Below are 15,552 nucleotides of genomic sequence, written 5' to 3'. Positions count from 1 at the left end.
TGGAGTATTGTCAGATGAACGCACACTCATCGTGCACCCCAGTCATTTGCAATCTGGTGCCCTTAGCATCTTCCTTACCCCCAGCCCACCTTTCCTACTGGGACTACGCCCCCTCTGCCCAGGTGGCCCGCCACACACGCCAGCCAGAGGCTCCCCCCGCTGAACAAAGCGCCTTGTGGGCAAACAAACAACCCCCGAGCCACGCGGCCGCGGCTCCCACACGTCGTGCAAGGAACGTCCCCCGCCCCCGCGCGCACACACTCACACACACCCCTCCCCGGGTCTCTCTCGCCAGCCAATCACGTGGAGGGGAATGGAGCGCGCGGCGGCTGCTCGCGGGCGCAGCCGGCGGGCGGGAGCTGGGGAGCTCCGGCAGCTGGTGGAAGAGGGGAGCCGCCGAGCTCTCTTGCTCGCCTGCGTGCGGCCGGGGGGACGGGCGCGTCCCGGGTTCGGCGAAGTCGCAGCGGCCCGCGCTCTCCCACCTCCCCCCGCCCCCCCCTTTGCACTTTCTTTGTGAGCCGCCCTCCCGGGACAAAGTTTGATGGAGAATTTCGCACCGCGCTGGAAAGATGCCGGTGATGAAAGGACTGCTGGCCCCGCAGAACACCTTCCTCGACACCATCGCCACCCGCTTCGACGGCACGCGTGAGTCGGGGCTTGGGCAGCGGGGAGCGCTCCTTGGGCCGGGTGTCGGTCCGGCGTTGCACGCACCCCTCTCCCCTGGTTGTGGCTGGGCAGCGGCGGGGGCTCCCAGTCCCTGGTGAGGTGGTCCCTGGTGTGCTGGGGCAGCTCGCCCGCTGCAAGGAGAGCGGGCTGCGCTTGGCGCCTCTTTGGGAACTTGCGGGGTTATTCCCGGACTGCGGTCCCGGCCGCTCCCAGCGGTTCTCTGCATGGAAGTTGTAGGCTCAGGCTGCTGCTTCTTCCCGGGGCTTTCTGCCCCTCGCAGCCGCCCTCGTGCCGGCTGCGTGTTGCCGTGCGGCCCCCCTGAGAGCAGGGGGAGCGCGGAGAGATGCAGGCTTCAGACTCCGGACGTGGCCTTGAAAGTCTTTTTTTTTTAAATCTCTTTGACAAGATTTAAGCTTTTAATCAGGTTTTGCGTTGGCCAGACAGCTGTGCAGGGGGGTTGTTGAATGAATGTCTGCGGCGGTTTAATGAATGGGTTTGGTATCGGAGTTGTCATTTCAGGACCCTGGCTAGGTCCTGCTCCTCTCCCTTTGCGCCTAACTGACCCTCCAGCTGTTCGTGATTTAGTCTTTCCACTTAGCACCCAATTTCCTGCCCCCTTCCCTCTCCCCGGCTCTTACTGCTGCTCGGTCAAGCCCAGCTCAGCGGTTCCCTTGCGATGCGCTGCATCAACGTGTGGAGTTTGTTCAGGTGCGCGGAAATAATTTGCGACTGCAGGTGCTAGGCTGTAGTTTCGGGGCTGCCTGTGCCCAATAAGATGTTTAAATACACGATATGGGGGGAGAAAACTTTTCGCTAGCGTAAATTTTTTTTCTTGGGGGTGGGGGGAAATCCGAAATGATTCATACTGGAGTGAAAATAAAATCTTTAAACTCATTTAACTTAGTTTTTCATTTTCTGTCAAGCATTTTGATATTTATATACCTTTAATCTTGTATCCATTGGCGTATTTTTATTACTATTTTGGTGTTAGTGTGAGATGATATAGTAATTGAGCTCAGTTCTCTTCAATAAATTGTAAAATCTCAAGACAGATATAGTCACACAGATCAACTGCAGGGAAACATAAAATCGCGTTACAACTGTCTCTGTAGTCTGAGGGTAGCTTGAAAACATGATTAAAGGCTGCCTTAAATCTATATTTCATTATAAAGTAACTCTTAGAGTAGTTGTGCCTTAAAGAGCTATATCTATTTTGTTACTGTATACATCACAATATTCCAAGTCGCTTTTTTTTTTTCAGTTAGGGAGTTTACAATCAACTATCCAGGTGTTGTTTATTGGAGGTTAATTCTTGCAGATTTAATGTTGTAAGGTTTTTGTAGATGATACGTTCACTTACTGAAAAAAAATAATTCCCCATTGCTGCCTGCTTAGAAACTCCCTACAATGGCTTCCAGTTCAAAGGACTGAACACACTATGTGGGGAATTTACTAAAAAAACACTTTAGAGACCATTTATTTTGGGAGGTTCAAATTGGTTAAACTCCCTACTAGTGATAGTTAGGTTTTTAATTATTTAAACATTGCTATAAGAATAATTTTATTGTCTGTTTTAAGAATGACACCTTAGTGTTTGGGATGTTTATTGGGTTAGTTGAATTTTAAGACTAAGCACAATTTCTCATTAATTTATGTAGATTAAAAGAATTGCTGCTTAAATTTAGCTGTTCTGTTCAATCCCCTATACTCTCTTGCAGCAACATGTAAAACAAAAGCATTCAAAGACCTATATCTGGCAGTTATTTGAGTGTATAAGAGGTTGTTAAGTTTTGTATGAGACCTGAAGAAGAGCTGTGTGTAGCTCCAAAGCTTGTCTTTCTTGCCAACAGAAGTTGGTCCAATAAAAGATATTACCTCACCCTCCTTGTCTCACTAATGTTTTTGGAAGGCTTTTAATAAATACATTAAGTATGACATGTTAGTGAATACATTCTGAAGTTATTATCGAGGGGAAAAAATCTACATGACTAACTTATTTTAAAATGTTTAATATTAGCAATTAATAAACTTTCACACACAGTAATATACTTTTGCACAAAGTAATGGGAAACATTTTCTTGATGCCTCTATTGAGGAAAATCCCCATTGTTTTTAGTGGAAGTTTTGCCTTGAAACAGGACTTCAGGATTTGGCTTCAATACCTGATAAACAGGTATTATTTAGAAGACATTATCATGGACAAATATATTTCTGCCTTTTAAATGCTCCCAAAAATTCACAACAGAAAGTCTTATAGGCTGTGTATTACTGAGTGGGACTGACTGGGATGGGACTATGTGTGGAGAATGGTACTATTTGGTGTAAGGGGGGCAGCATCTGGCTCTTAATTTACAGATCTGTAGTTCTCAACCTTTCCAGACTACTGTACCCCTTTCCGGAGCCTGATTTGTCTTGTACCCCAAGTTTCACCTCATTTAAAAACTACTTACTTACAAAATCAGGCATAAAAATACAAAAGTGTCAGAGCCACACTATTACTGAAAAATTGCTTACTTTCTCCCTTTGTCTGTATAAAATTTTAGTTTGTACTGACTTTGCTTGTGCATTTTATGTAGCCTGTTGTAAAACTAGCTAAATATCTAGATGAGTTGATGTACCCCCTGGAAGATCTCTGCATACGCCCAGGGGTGCTCCTGGTTGAGAACCACTGAGGTAGAGAATACATTTTTGTATTATTCAAATATATCAATTAAAACAAATGTCAGTTATTAAACTATATCTTTCCTTGAATGATCATATAGCTCAAGTGCATAACATTATGCAATTCTTAAATCTGCAAAATAATTTTTCTCTTTGAGGCTAATTTGACATGATCTAGTTGGTTTTTTTAAATTTAAAATTAATTTGCAAAATACTTATTTATGTGGTAGTTTGACATTTTTTTTTAAGCTATATGGGAAAAAATGCAGTTTTATAAAGTCTAGCGCAAGCTCTGGGCCCAAATCTGCAAACTCTTAAGCAAGTGAGTAAGATAACTCACCTGAGCATTGTAGTAATGTCAACGATACTGCTAGATTAATAAAAGTTACTCAGTGTGTAACTCTTCACAGGATCAGGCCCTGTGTGTTTTTAAATATGATTATACATTTTATTTCGGGGTTGGCATTCAATATTAAACACAGGATATGTTACATAAACTAATTTGATTTCAGAGGTGATGATCTTCTGTTATATTTTCCTGCATGTTTTGATACAGTAATGTCTGTAGTTAACAGACCTCCTTTTATTTTAAGCCTTTGGGAAGGATATATTTTTGTTGTCATCAATGATAGACTAATCCACCAATGCATCTTTAATCCAGAGGAGAATTAATTCTAATTCTGGGCAACAGTGCAGAAAAGGATTCCAGAAAAGACTGGAAAATATGCTTCACTTTGCATAGAACTTTATGAATGAGTTTTCAACACAATATGTGTCTTGGTTTTAATGTTGCACCAACTTACCCATATCATGAAATACACTGCGGGGGAAAAAACCAAGAATCTAGAATATCTGTAGATAATGTGCCCCCACAAACATCAATGTTTAGTTTTATTATGTACTTTAGATACTCAGAACTTTCATGGTCATCATAATTTTAGTTGTATTATAATATCTGTGTTAGACTGAAATATAGACAATGATCATCAAACTATTGAATACATGTCAGTCACAGGGAGTCAGGGCAGCATAGGAACTGCTTCATCCATGATCCCATGACAACACATTTATGCCCTCCTGCTACCTCACACACAAAGGAGGGCTTCCACGCCTGGAGAAATAGGCTGCACCCCTTCAGGTGTGTAGTAGCAGGCATGCTCTTGCTGCATGCCAGAAACCTCCTGATGTTTCCAATGTGGTGCTGTCCCTTCATATTGCTACTGTCTGGAGGCTTTGCTGAGTGGGCACATAAAAATGGCCATATTGGATCAGACCAATGGTCCCTTTGGCCCAGTATCCTGTCTTCCGACAGTGACCAATGCCAGGTGCTTCAGAGGCAATGAACAGAACAGGTAATCATCAAGTGATCCATCCTATCACCCATTCCCAACTTTGGCAAACAGAGGTTAGGGACGTTTCAGAGCATGGTTTTGCATCCCTGCCCACCCTGGCTAATAGCCATTGATGGACCTGTCCTCCATGAACTTATCTAGTTCTTTTTTGAACCCTGTTCAAAACCCACAATTTGAACCCCACAATCTAGTAACGCTCTCGGGAATTTCTCCATAAAACACTTTTTTTAATTTGAAAATGCTGATTCAAAAAACCAAAACTTTTTGTGGGAAAGAGAGGGTTAGTTTTGACAAATGTTTTTAGGAAAAAAAAATAAGTTGAAAAAGAAAGCTTTGATATTTTCAAAACATGTCATTTTTGATATTTTCAACAAGAAAAATTCCAGTTTTCTGATTCAAAATCTTTCAAATTTTAAATTTTAAGCTTATTATAGTTAGTTTAGTAATGGTTGACATCAAAACAAAACACTCAGATTTTTTTTTCCAGATTTTTATCTCTTTGAACTCTTTCCAGATTTTTTTTTTTTTTGTCCTGTCTAGGATGGGATTTCTTCCCCCTCCCTCCCCATTTCAATTTTTCACAAATTTCAAAAACTGTTTCCCAGAAGCTCTACAATCTAGACTATATATTGGGAAAAAATTTCCACATCAGAGTGTGATGTTACTGCCACTTTCCTGTGGAGCAAGGTTAAACTACATTTTAGTAAGTGGACATGCCTAACTAAATTGTGCAAAAAACACACTGCTATTTCTCATTGTGATTTTACTCCCTAAAATGTCTCTCTAAAGATGAAAATCTGGAATTTTATAGTTGTTTTTCAGTGCCTTCTGTATCCAATGTTCTCAAATTCCAAATTAAATGATTTCCCCCTGATTGCTAGCCCTGTAAACTGAATCTAGGATCTGAGACAAGCTTGCTCACCATTAACTGTGATAATGACCATTGTAGGAGAACATACACCTTCAGTTACACTGTTTTCCACTTACAACTTGATTGACACGCATGCAGACTCATTATTGTCAACGTGTTTGTAAAAGTGTTGCACATTGGAAATTGGTAAACAAGGAAGAATAGGCTCCAGCTCATAGGTTAGGTTTTGAATTGTTAGCAGGAATAAAAAGCAGTAAAATTTTTTTTTTCACTAAATGAGGCTACTAGGTGTATTATTTTTACAAATCTCCTATGCCACGCAAGAGGCTGTTAAGGGAGAAACCCACAGGCAAATGAAATTATGGCAAATATAAGAATCCTTGCGGAAAGGTGGCTGGGCTGTTAATGGGGAAGAAACTACCTGTCTGCTAGAATGGTTTACTGTTCCCAAGTCTGAAACCTGTTATCAAAGAGGATCTAAACCCTCAAAGATGTTAGAAGGGGCTGCCTAGTCGTGTCTAAGGCTGGCAGAGTCGTATGAAGTGAGATAGAAAATGCAGCTGGGGCAGTCTGTTTCTGTCCCCTAGATATAGGGTTAGCTGAGCTGAGGGGAGTTTGCAAGGGTGTAAATCGTATCCATGTGAGCAGGCTTTTTATTGTGTTAACGCATTTAGGAAAACGGGTTACTTTTGAGGAATTAATAAATGATGCTTTGTTTTGAAGATGCTATTTCTACATCACTGCAAAGTATACTATCAGAGGCTTCTCAAGAAAAACTATTATGTACCAAAGTTGAGTTGGGCCTGTGTCATTAACATGGCAGGAAACCAGGTCTGTCACTGCAGGAGTGCCCTTGGGAGGGACTAAAAGGGGTCTTTGCCACAGTTCACCCTGTAGCCATGATGTGAAAATCAATACACAGGATTTTGAATATAGAGAAAAGGCCGGATCTTGGCCCCAAGTCTGGTTGCTTGTGCTACTCTGGCACTGATAGCTGAGATGCCAGCTTAACCAGCTACCTGTGCATCCTCACAGTGCAGGTGAGTTGCTTGATGGCATAGGGTTGCTATGTTTGGCTAATTCCTGGCTGCTGTTGTCAGCAAACATAACTTCGAGCAACATTTAGTCTGACCTAAACTGTTGCTTGACACCAGCCTGGATGCTTCAGGATCAAAAGGGTGTAAAGGTGACTTAAAACCACCTTTGCTCCCTAGTTGCTGAGCTGCACCAGCTACAGAAGGGCTAGTCCTGAGGATCTGGTGCAAGAAGCATATCTGTTACATAAAAATCACACTTGTTGCCTTTCGGAATAGAGCTGTGCTTTAAAGAAGGCTCTTTCATTTACATTAGATTCTGAGGTGATTTTTCTTAGAATATTTATTTGAATTAAGTTAATATTTTTTCTCTTGTTTTGTCTGGAACTAGAATTAATTTAGGAGTGGAGGAGAGTCATTCAGCAACTGATTAATTTTGCAGAATTTTATAATTATATATTTGGGGCCCAATCCTCAGAAGTGACCAGGTGACACCACACAACTGAAGGGGTGCCAAAGTGTCTCTAAGGTGATACCTATCCCAACTCAGTCTAGGAGCATCTCCTTTGATCAGGTTCCCTGGTAAAAGTTACAGCAGCCTCGTGCACCAGGAGCCAATGACCTCAGGAGGTTATCATGGCAGATGGGGATGATCAGTGTGTACAGAAGCTCCAGCCTTGCTTCCTTTCTTCCCAGCAATGCAGGGGTGAGGGCTGGTGCATGAGTTGCCACAACTGAGGAGCCTTCATCATGCAGTCACGTAAGATGACTTCAGGACAGCTTTCCACTGATGGAGCTGTACACAGCTGTCCTACGACAGAGGAGGATCTGAACTATAGTTCTTTGCACTTCTAAAGCATCTCTCAAAGAGTTTTACAAACAATAACAAGTGAACCTTACAACATCACAGGGAGGAAGTAAATAATATTGTCCCTATTTAACAGATAATTGGAGAAAAGAAGCAATTTGAGTAAGATCCAGTAAAAAGTGAGTGGGAGAGCTCAGACTAAGAGACTCCTGACTCCCACTTGTGTACTCGGACTGTTAGTCCACACTAGCATAAGAATGCCCATGCTGGGTCAGACCAGCGGTCCATTTAGTCCAGTATCCTGTCTTCTGACAGTGGCCAATGCCAAGTGCTTCAGAGAGAATGAAGAGAACAGAGCAATTATTGAGTGATCCATTTTCTGTCATCCAGTCCTGGCTTCTGGAAATCTGAGGCTTGGGTATGGGGTTGTGTCCCTGACCATCTTGGCTAATAGCCATTGATGAACATATCCGCCATGAAGTTTTCTTATTCATTCTTGAACCCAGTTATATTTTTGGTATTCAAAACATCCTCTGGCGATAAGTTCCACAGGTTGACTGTGCATTATGTGAGGAAGTTCTTCCTTATATTGGTTTTATACCTGTTGCCACCTATTTTAATTGCGTGATGCTTGGTTCTTGTGTTATGTGAAGGGGTCTCTCTTGAGTGGCAACAGCTAATTTAAACTCCATCATTTTGTGTGTGTAGTTGGGATTGTTTCCCAATATGCATTACTTTGCATTTATCAACATTGAATTTCATCTGCCATTTTGTTGCTCAGTCACTCAGTTTTGTGAGATCCCTTTATAACTCTTCGTGGTCTGTTTTGGACTTAACTATCTTGAGTAGTTTTGTATCATCTCCAGACTTTGCTACCTCACTGTTCACCCCCTTTCCAGATCATTTATGAACATGTTGAAGAGCACTGGTCCCAATTCAGATCCCTGGGGGACCCCACTACTTACCTCTTTCCATTTTGAAAACTAACCATTTATTCTACCCTTTATTTCCTGTCTTTTAACTAGTTACTGATCCATGAGAAGACCTTCCCTCTTATCCCATGACTGCTTGCTTTGCTTAAGAGCCTTTGGTGAGGGACCTTGTAAAAGGCTTTCTGAAAGTCCAAGTACACTATATCAACTGGATCACCTTTTTCCACATACTTGTTTACTCCCTCAAGGAATTCTAATAGATTGGTGAGGCATGATTTCCCTTTACAAAAGCAGTGTTAATGCTTCCCCAAAGTCATGTTGTTCTATGTATCTGATAATTCTGTTCTTTACTTTAGTTTTAACCAATTTGTCTGGTACTGAAGTTAGGCTTACTGACCTGTAATTGCCAGGATCATCTCTGGGGCTTTTATTAAAAATGGGTGTTGCATTAGCTATCCTCCAGTCATCTGTTGCAGAGGCTGATTTAAGTGATAGGTTATATATCACAGGAAGAGTTCTAAAATTTTGTATTTAAGTTCCTTCAGAATTCTTGGGTCCTAGTGATTTATTCACTTGGTCTAAAACCTCCCCTACTAACACATCAATCTGGGACAGTTCCTCAGATTTGGCACTTAAAAAGAATGGCTCAGGTTTGGGAATCTCCTTCATATGCTCTGCAGTGAAGACCCATACCAAAAATTAACTCAGGCCTTGTCTACACTACGGAGTTTTGTCCACAAGTTATGTAGACCCTCAAAAACGTGCTATAATAAAGAATTGATATTGCATGTTCATACCTGCTCTCTCTGTCAGCAGAGAATGCCCACAGTTGGGGCCCCATCGTCAGCAGTGTGAGCAATGCACTGTGGGTATGTATCACACAGTGCAGCTCAACACCTTCTGCCGCTAGGTCTTGCGCAACGATCCACTCCACCTTCCCACATCTTGGGACCAGGATCAATGTTCCATGATTCATTGTTTTCCATCCCAGCATTCCATGGGCTTCTGGCTTTCTTTCGCTGCATTTTTCAAGGTCCTTGTTTGCTGTGCACCCCAGCATCTTTGTGTGAAGGGATGGATCCCACACTGCTTTCCTATGCTCTGATAACTGTCATTAAAACATTGCAAATGGCATTGCAGTTAATCATGAAGTGCCTAACTGAACAAGACTCCCAGATGCCTGACATGGTGTGTGTGATATGGATAGGAGCAACTTAGATTTCTTTTGACATTCACAGAACAGCCACACATGGTGGACCGTCACTTTTGGGCTCGGGAAACAAGCACTAAATGGTGGGAGGATTGTAATGTCATGCAGGTCTGGGATGACAAGCAGTGGCTACAGAACTTTTGGATGTGGAAAACCACCTTCCTGGAACTGAGTCGGAGCTTGCCCCTGCACCGTGGTGCAAGGCCACCAGAATGAGACCTGACTTATCAGTAGAGAAACACATGGCAACCACAGTGTGGAAGCTGGTGACTCCAGACTGCTACTGTCAGCCACAAATCAGTCTGGAGTTGGGAAGTTGACCCTTGGGGCTGTGTTAATGCAAGTATGCAAGGCAATTAATCACATCCTGCTACAAAGGACCGTGACTCTGGGAAACGTGCATGAACTAGTGGATGGCTTTGCAGAATGGGTTTCCCTAACTCTGAAAGGGCAATAGATGGCACACACGTTCCAATTTTGGCACCAGACCACCTTGCGATGGAGTACATCAGTAGGAAGGGGTACTTGTCCACGGTGTTGCAGGTGCTTGTGGATCACCATGGGTGTTTCACTGACATCAGTCGGGGGTGGTCTGGGAAGGTGCATGACGCATACATCTTCAGAAACACTGGCCTATATAGAAAGCTGCAAGCAGGGACTTTCTTTCCAGACCAGAAGATTACAGTAGGGGATGTTGACATGCCCATCGTGATCCTGGGAGACCCGGCATACCACTTTACAGCCATGGCTCATTAAACCTGACACAGGAAACCTGGATAGCAGTAAGGAGTGGTTCAACAGGCTGAGTAGGTGCTGGATGACAGTGGAATGTGCCTTTGGCAGATTAAAGACGTGCTGTCAATGCCTTTATGGCAGGTTAGACCTCAATGAGGATAATATACACATGTTGTACATAGCTTCACAAATAGTATGCAGAGGATGAAAGGTTTGCTCAGGGGTGGAGTGCTGAGGCAGCTAGATACCAGGGCTATCAGAGGGGCACAGAAGGGGGCAGTTTTAATCAGGGAGGCTTTGAGGCAACACTTTGAAAATGAGAACTAGTAATTGGTACTGCAATGTTACATTACATCTAGTTTTCCGAGGAAGCAATTGTGAAATTTGGGTCCTTAAAATCCAGTAAGCAAATGATGAAACTGCATGTGTGTGTCTTGGTAGTGCCTGCTATCTCAATCTGTAGGACAAAAATAAAGATTTATTATTCAAAAACTTTGCTTTTATTGCACAAAAAACACACGTGCGTGCACACATAAGCAGGGTTGGTGGGAAAGGAGGTAGCAGGGAAGGGCAGACTTTCAGAGCTGTGTAGGTCCTCTGTGATGCCTCTTATATCAATATTCCCATTTAATACCAGACACTCAAGTTCTGTGTATTTAGACTTACTTCTTGCATTTGTATACAAGCACTTGTAAGACTTGTCAATATTTAATTGTCTTCCTTAATGTGATGTAATTGAATGGTACCTTTGTTCATTTGACTGTTTCTCTTCAGTTCCTACCTGTACTTTATCAACTTAGATTCTCCCCTCTTTTACTAGGATATGGAGTATCCTCTTTAATCCTCTCCTAATGGATGTGAGTCTTCAAATCATGTGCTCCTCGGCACCTGTTCACTTTCCCCCAGTCCTTAGTTATTTTTTAAAAACTGCCTCTTGTATGTTTTAAATTAAGTTTGCTGTACCTTATTCAGTTGATCACAATAGGAACACTCTATGTAGATATTCTAAATCGAATAGAATGATCAGAATTCTTTACTACTCATAATGGTTTTGCTGTAGAAGAATAAAGAATGATGTAGATTTCCAAATGGATGATGTCATGTTTGTTCCTGATACAAGTTCACTGAAGTAAATGGAGTTACTGTAGGGGTGGGGCTGGCCCATTATTTGCTTTGGAAGTTCTGGAGCAGATTTTAAAAGTAGTTGTATTTCTAAATTAGACTCTTTTAACCTAACTTTTTGCTGTGAGTACTTGTAATAATTTTATAAATCTCATTCCTTTCACATGCAAAACAGATGTGCTTAGGGTACTGACCAACATAACAAAATGATTAAAATATGATAAAAACATCATAGTGCCTTCAGTACACATTTAAAAAAAATCCATGTTTGTGTGAGGTGGTGTGCAATTATAACTAATTTGAGACTGAAAGAGCATAATTTAAATGTGCCCTGCTTTCATTTGCAGTACAGCACTACCTTGCCCTGCTGCTGAAAAAGAAAAGGGGGATGGGGAAGAGAAGTCAAATTAAAATCTCCCTCTGTAAATCTCAAAGCTTGCTCTCAAACTGCAGACAGGGGGAAAAGTTCCTTAATAGAAGGACAATTTCTGTTTTGTGGAGCTTCTCTACGCCAAGAAACAGTTGGCTGCTTTTGTGTTCCAGGACCTTGTAATATGACTCAAAGGCTTTAGAACAGCTGTTATACTTAAAAAAACAAAAAAACAAAAAACTAGTATGTTCAGAGATGGCAATGACTGTCCCTTGAACACTCCTAAAATTTTAATCTAGCCTGTCAATCACTGCACAGAGAGTTAAAACAGATTGCAGTGTGGGAAAACTCCCTGCCTTCTCTTGTTGACCTTACACTCAGGGCTGGTATTTTTAACAAAAATCTAGTGTCTTGTGATCTTGCAGTGAAATATGCCTTCTAAAATCTGGCTGACAGTAAGTTTTCTGCAAGCTGTCTGTCCTATTTTTGGTGGCTGTTCAGGGCTGGAGTTAAGAAATCTTTAGGTCCTTTTATGAGAGTGCCCCCCGCATAAGCCTTTTAAGAAGAGCTAGCTATCTGTCTTCAAAACTCTCTTCAGTAGTATTTTCAAGGATTTTCCAGGAATGTTCTCCATCTGACATTCTAAGAATAATAATAGTTCACAATAATCTCCAGGGTATAATTTGAATAGCCATTTCCTTAATGGAAGCACTATTTCTTCTTTTCTCAACACAAACTGAATCTGATAGGCATATATTTTATATAAAAGAAGAAAACCGCAGATAACGGGGAATGTCAAGAGTTGCCTTTATATTACACAACTTCCAGGTAAATTTCTCTCCAGTGGGATAAAAATGCATAACTATTTCTATAGCTTTTTTTCTCTTCCTCAGAGGAACTTGGGAAATGTAATGAAAATTATAGGAAGAAAACTACTATCTGTTAATATAAAATGCCACGAAAACCCTGGGTCTTGGTCAATTTCCTAACTTGTTCATCATAATGGCAAATCCAAAAGGATGTGGCCTTCTTTTTGAGTGAGCTCCATCTGGATTGAGCTCTGGCAAGGTGCTTAAAATGGTCTGATTGTATCTTCAGTTTGTCCATCACTGGCAATCTTGTCACATCATTAAAGCTTTTGGTGCCCATGTGATCATCTGATGTGTAGGAACATTCTCTGGTACACACGCACTTCAGAATTCATCGCCCTTCCATTTTTATATGTCCATACCAAGAAAGTTTCAGAAACTGAGCCCCTGATAATAGAGCTGCTTGCTGTGTTCAGCTTCGAATAGCTTAATTTCTGATCTTCTCCTGCCACTTGATATAGAGCCAGCTGATGGAAAAGATGAGAACTGAAAATGTCAATTCAGTGTTCTTCAGCGTTCCTTAGTGCCCATGTGTCACTTACATGCAACAGAGTTGGATAACTGGTTCTATAGATCCTCAGTTTTGTAGGAAGCTTGATGTCACAACATCCCTATGAAGGCCTCTGAAGGGCCTGAAACATAGCTGCAGCTTCTGCTATACCAGCGTCCATTCTCCAGCACAGCGTATGACGCTGCCCAAATATTCATCAGCTACAACCTGCAGAATATCCCATCTAGACAGGCGAATACTGAGCTGGTTGTAATCTGGAGCTGGAGGCTGTTTGATGGCAGTGGCCAGGGACTTTGGTCTGCTGATTAATCCTGATAAAACCATGCATGCCACTTCTTGACCAACCAGACTGGCCATCAGTTGCATTGATTCACCAAACTGAGCCAACCAGAAAATGACAAACAATGGTGGTCAGCTCAATGTTGCTGATAGACTACCTTGAAGAGGCAGCTATCACCCAAACCATGCCAATATTGATGGTGACCGGTCATGGTCTTGCTAAACTCTCAAGGAGATAGGAAACCATGCTTTAGATCTGCCATTGACTCAACCACCACTTAGAATCATAGAATATCAGGGTTGGAAGGGACCTCAGGAGGTCATCTAGTCCAACCCCCTGCTCAAAGCAGGACCAATCCCCAATCAAATCATCCCAGCCAAGGCTTTGTCAAGCCTGACCTTAAAAACTTCCAAGGAAGGAGATTCTACCACCTCCCTAGGTAACGCATTCCAGTGTTTCACCACCCTCCTAGTGAAAAATTTTTCCTAATATCCAACCTAAACCTCCCCCACTGCAACTTGAGACCATTACTCCTTGTCCTGTCCTCTTCTACCACTGAGAATAGTCTAGAACCACCTCTCAGGTAGTTGAAAGCAGCTATGAAATCCCCCCTCATTCTTCTCTTCCGCAGACTAAACAATCCCAGTTCCCTCAGCCTCTCCTCATAAGTCATGTGTTCCAGACCCCTAATCATTTTTGTTGCCCTTCGCTGGACTCTTTCCAATTTTTCCACATCCTTCTTGTAGTGTGGGGCCCAAAACTGGACACAGTACTCCAGATGAGGCCTCACCAATGTCGAATAGAGGGGAACGATCACGTCCCTCGATCTGCTCGCTATGCCCCTACTTATACATCCCAAAATGCCATTGGCCTTCTTGGCAACAAGGGCACACTGCTGACTCATATCCAGCTTCTCGTCCACTGTCACCCCTAGGTCCTTTTCCGCAGAACTGCTGCCTAGCCATTCGGTCCCTAGTCTGTAGCTGTGCATTGGGTTCTTCCGTCCTAAGTGCAGGACCCTGCACTTATCCTTATTGAACCTCATCAGGTTTCTTTTGGCCCAATCCTCTAATTTGTCTAGGTCCCTCTGTATCCTATCTCTGCCCTCCAGCGTATCTACCACTCCTCCCAGTTTAGTATCATCCGCAAATTTGCTGAGAGTGCAATCCACACCATCCTCCAGATCATTTATCTTTGTTCAATATCTATGAAGATATTGAACAAAGGAACTTTGAGTTCCATTATAGAGGTTTTCTGTCAATGACCCTACTGTCCTATGGGTGTCAAGATGCTTCATCAGATCCCAGAAACTTGCTCAATGCACTGAGTCAAAGGCCTGAGGGAAGTCTATAAAAGTGCTGTGAGCAACTTATTAAATCCATCCATCTTCTCCAAATATTGTCTGGTCAGTAATGGAACAACCAGGGTCTAAAGCCACACTCAGCATCCCAGCCTTTGCCATAAAGGGTGTTGCTGATTTGAGATATTAATATGGAAGCAAGGACTTTTCCTGGGACTGATAATAGTATAAGCCTTCTGTAGTTGCTACATTTGACTTTATTGCCCTTTTGAACAGAGGCAGAATAACTGCCTTCTTCCAGTCATTGGGGATATTAGTATACCAGATGGCTTGGAAGAACCTATTGCAGCCATGAAATAATACTCTCACCTGTCTTCAGCAACTCAGGGGTAATGTTACAAACCACTGGTGCCTTTCCAGGCTTCATCTTGTGGACTGAAGTCCAGACCTCTTCTTGGTTGAAGCAAGATGGATCTACTGGAATTTCCTGCCCTTTTTTTCAAGTAGAAGAGGGACTGAAAGTGACAGACAATTGAGGAGCCTCTTGAAATGATCTTCCCACTGATGCAAATGAGCCTGCAGATTATGGCTGATGCTGCCATCCTGATTCTGTACAGGAAAAGCTGATGCCACCTTCTCTGAAAACACGATGATGTTGAGTAAAGGGTGTGGAGATCATGCCTGGAAGCAGCCTGTTCTAAACTGGCTGTCTGGATTCCGTCTCTTCCCCCCCCCCCCACCCCCCCACCATGACTTGACAATGTTCCCAAGTCAAACCCATTCAGCCTTTGCTTTTGTGCTCTACTAACATGTCTTTGAAGACTCAAATTG

General features: G+C 42.6%; 1 protein-coding gene across 1 annotated transcript in view; it reads left to right on the top strand.

Moving 5' to 3' along the window:
• Positions 1–529: 529 nt before the first annotated feature.
• Positions 530–15,552, top strand: part of KCNH8 (potassium voltage-gated channel subfamily H member 8) — a 382,295-nt gene continuing 367,272 nt past the window's right edge. Inside the window, exon 1 of the mRNA XM_074945675.1 lies at positions 530–645. Coding sequence (XP_074801776.1) covers positions 570–645 — 76 coding nt within the window. The 5' untranslated portion in view covers positions 530–569. The remainder of the gene's footprint in view (positions 646–15,552) is intronic.

Source organism: Natator depressus, chromosome 2 (assembly GCF_965152275.1).
Source record: "Natator depressus isolate rNatDep1 chromosome 2, rNatDep2.hap1, whole genome shotgun sequence".
NCBI lineage: Eukaryota > Metazoa > Chordata > Testudines > Cheloniidae > Natator > Natator depressus.
The sequence above is the reverse complement of the archived record's forward strand: the minus strand, read 5'-3'. Positions and strand labels throughout refer to the sequence as shown.